The 1,740-nt window shown below is 39.2% G+C and overlaps 1 protein-coding gene across 1 annotated transcript; it reads left to right on the top strand.

Annotated features, from left to right (window-relative positions):
* Positions 1–263: 263 nt before the first annotated feature.
* RHIMIDRAFT_307163 (uncharacterized protein) lies at positions 264–1,681 on the top strand (the record flags this gene model as incomplete). Its single annotated transcript, XM_023614519.1, has 3 exons — positions 264–669; positions 698–911; positions 1,012–1,681. The coding sequence occupies 3 exons, from the start codon at positions 264–266 to the stop codon at positions 1,544–1,546; spliced, it is 1,155 nt and encodes a 384-aa protein (XP_023460883.1). The 3' UTR covers positions 1,547–1,681.
* Positions 1,682–1,740: the final 59 nt, after the last annotated feature.

The following is a 1,740-nucleotide window of genomic DNA, read 5'->3' as shown; positions in this document are numbered from 1 at the left end:
AAGTCTTTTTATCACTTCTTCAAAGTTACAAGTCAAATAAACAAAAAATATCATCCAAGTCAACAGTCATCGAGACATGTATTTTCAGTATTGCTCTTATGAACCAATGGATTTAAAGTATGCTCAACAAATAGCCTCATATGAAGTAATAAAGATAAATATTGCGTATCTGAACGACGTCTCCTCACTTTGGAGACAAGTTATGCATGCTTTTGAACATGATCTTGAAAAAGGATGAGCGAATAAAGGCAGTAAAAAACAAAATGAAGAAGAATAGCAGCTCGGAAGAAGAAGTGTCGGCTATAGTGAAGACGATCGTGGAACAATGCAGCAAAGTTAAAACGTATGTTTCGTCTGGAAAGGTAAACGATTTACCAAAAGACCTGCTGCCTTCCCAAGATGTCGACATGATACATGATATGTTTAGCTCTTATCCTCCTAATCATCAGTTTGCGAAAGGCTCGATATATTATGACTGCAAAGTAAGTACCTTGAAGCATTTAAAAGCATTTTACAAACTATCAAGTATGCGTGAAATCCTTCAAGGAAAATCGTTTAATTGCTTTCCGCTGAGGAGGACATTCATTCCATCCTATATGACTATCGACGCTTATCTTAAACACGCAAATTTTGAAAAACCCTGTTACCAGCCATTTGGACAAAGAAATAGTATGAGCTTCTGTTCTCAATGTCGCAGCAAAGGCAATGAAGTCACAGGGTGAAAGAAAAACAATGATGCTTAGAGGCATGCTGTTCACTGATGGTGTTGGTATGTCTGTGTTGAAACAAAATGATGATACGAAGAAGGGCGGTGGTGGTGCTGGTAGAAGAACGAAAGCAGTGGATGAAGAAGATTTCAAATACGTAGAAAAGTTGGAAAAAAGAAGAGATATTGGCTGGTGTCGGCAAGTGTGTGTTGATAGATCCTGGTCGGCGCGACATGCTATATTGTATGCATGAAGAAAGCACCATATAAAACAAGAGGACATACAAATACACATGAAATCAAAGAGCAATTGAAACAAAGTCAAGAAAATTCAAGAAGCTCCGGGAGAGCTTGAAGCCTGATGATGTCAGAGCTGCCAAAGCATCATTGTCAAAGTGCAAATCTTCAACAGTTAATGGAGACAAATTTGCCAAGTACCTTCAGGAAAGAGCAGCAGTAACACCAGTCTTGGTTAAGTATTATGCAAATGTAGATATTCCTGCTGTAGAAACAAACTTGTTGCCGTTTCGAAAAATGAAGCTTTCCAGCTTCATAAATGGACAGCAAGCAGATAAACGACTGGCCAGGAATCTGATAACAAAGTTCGGTGATGACGCTACCCTGATAATTGGCAACTGGTCTGCCGGAAATGTCAAGTTCCACGAGCCCATTAGAGACGTTGGAATGAGAAGGATGCTAGCTAAACAAGGGTTCAAGATATACCTTCTTGATGAGTGTAAAACATCTAGCTTGTGTCCTACATGTCTGAGCGGTGAACTTGAAAGTTCAAAAAAGTTCAAAATTCAAGACCTTTCCAGAGAGAAAAGCAACCAACTGTAACATGGCATGGCCTTTTAGGGTGATTCGTTTCTGTGTTTATAAATCCAACTCTTATATTTATTATTTAGGTGCAAAAACCAACAATGTTTGGAGACCAGGCTGGTACAATTTCTCGTCGTCGTCTTTGGAACCGTGATATGGTGGCCACTTTAAATTTCAGGCACATCCTTTTTGGGCTGCGTGAAAACGGAAAA

The sequence above is a fragment of the Rhizopus microsporus genome (assembly GCF_002708625.1).
Source record: "Rhizopus microsporus ATCC 52813 unplaced genomic scaffold scaffold_99, whole genome shotgun sequence".
NCBI classification, from domain to species: domain Eukaryota; kingdom Fungi; phylum Mucoromycota; class Mucoromycetes; order Mucorales; family Rhizopodaceae; genus Rhizopus; species Rhizopus microsporus.
Note: the sequence above shows the minus strand (reverse complement) of the source record. Positions and strands in the feature narration are given on the sequence as shown.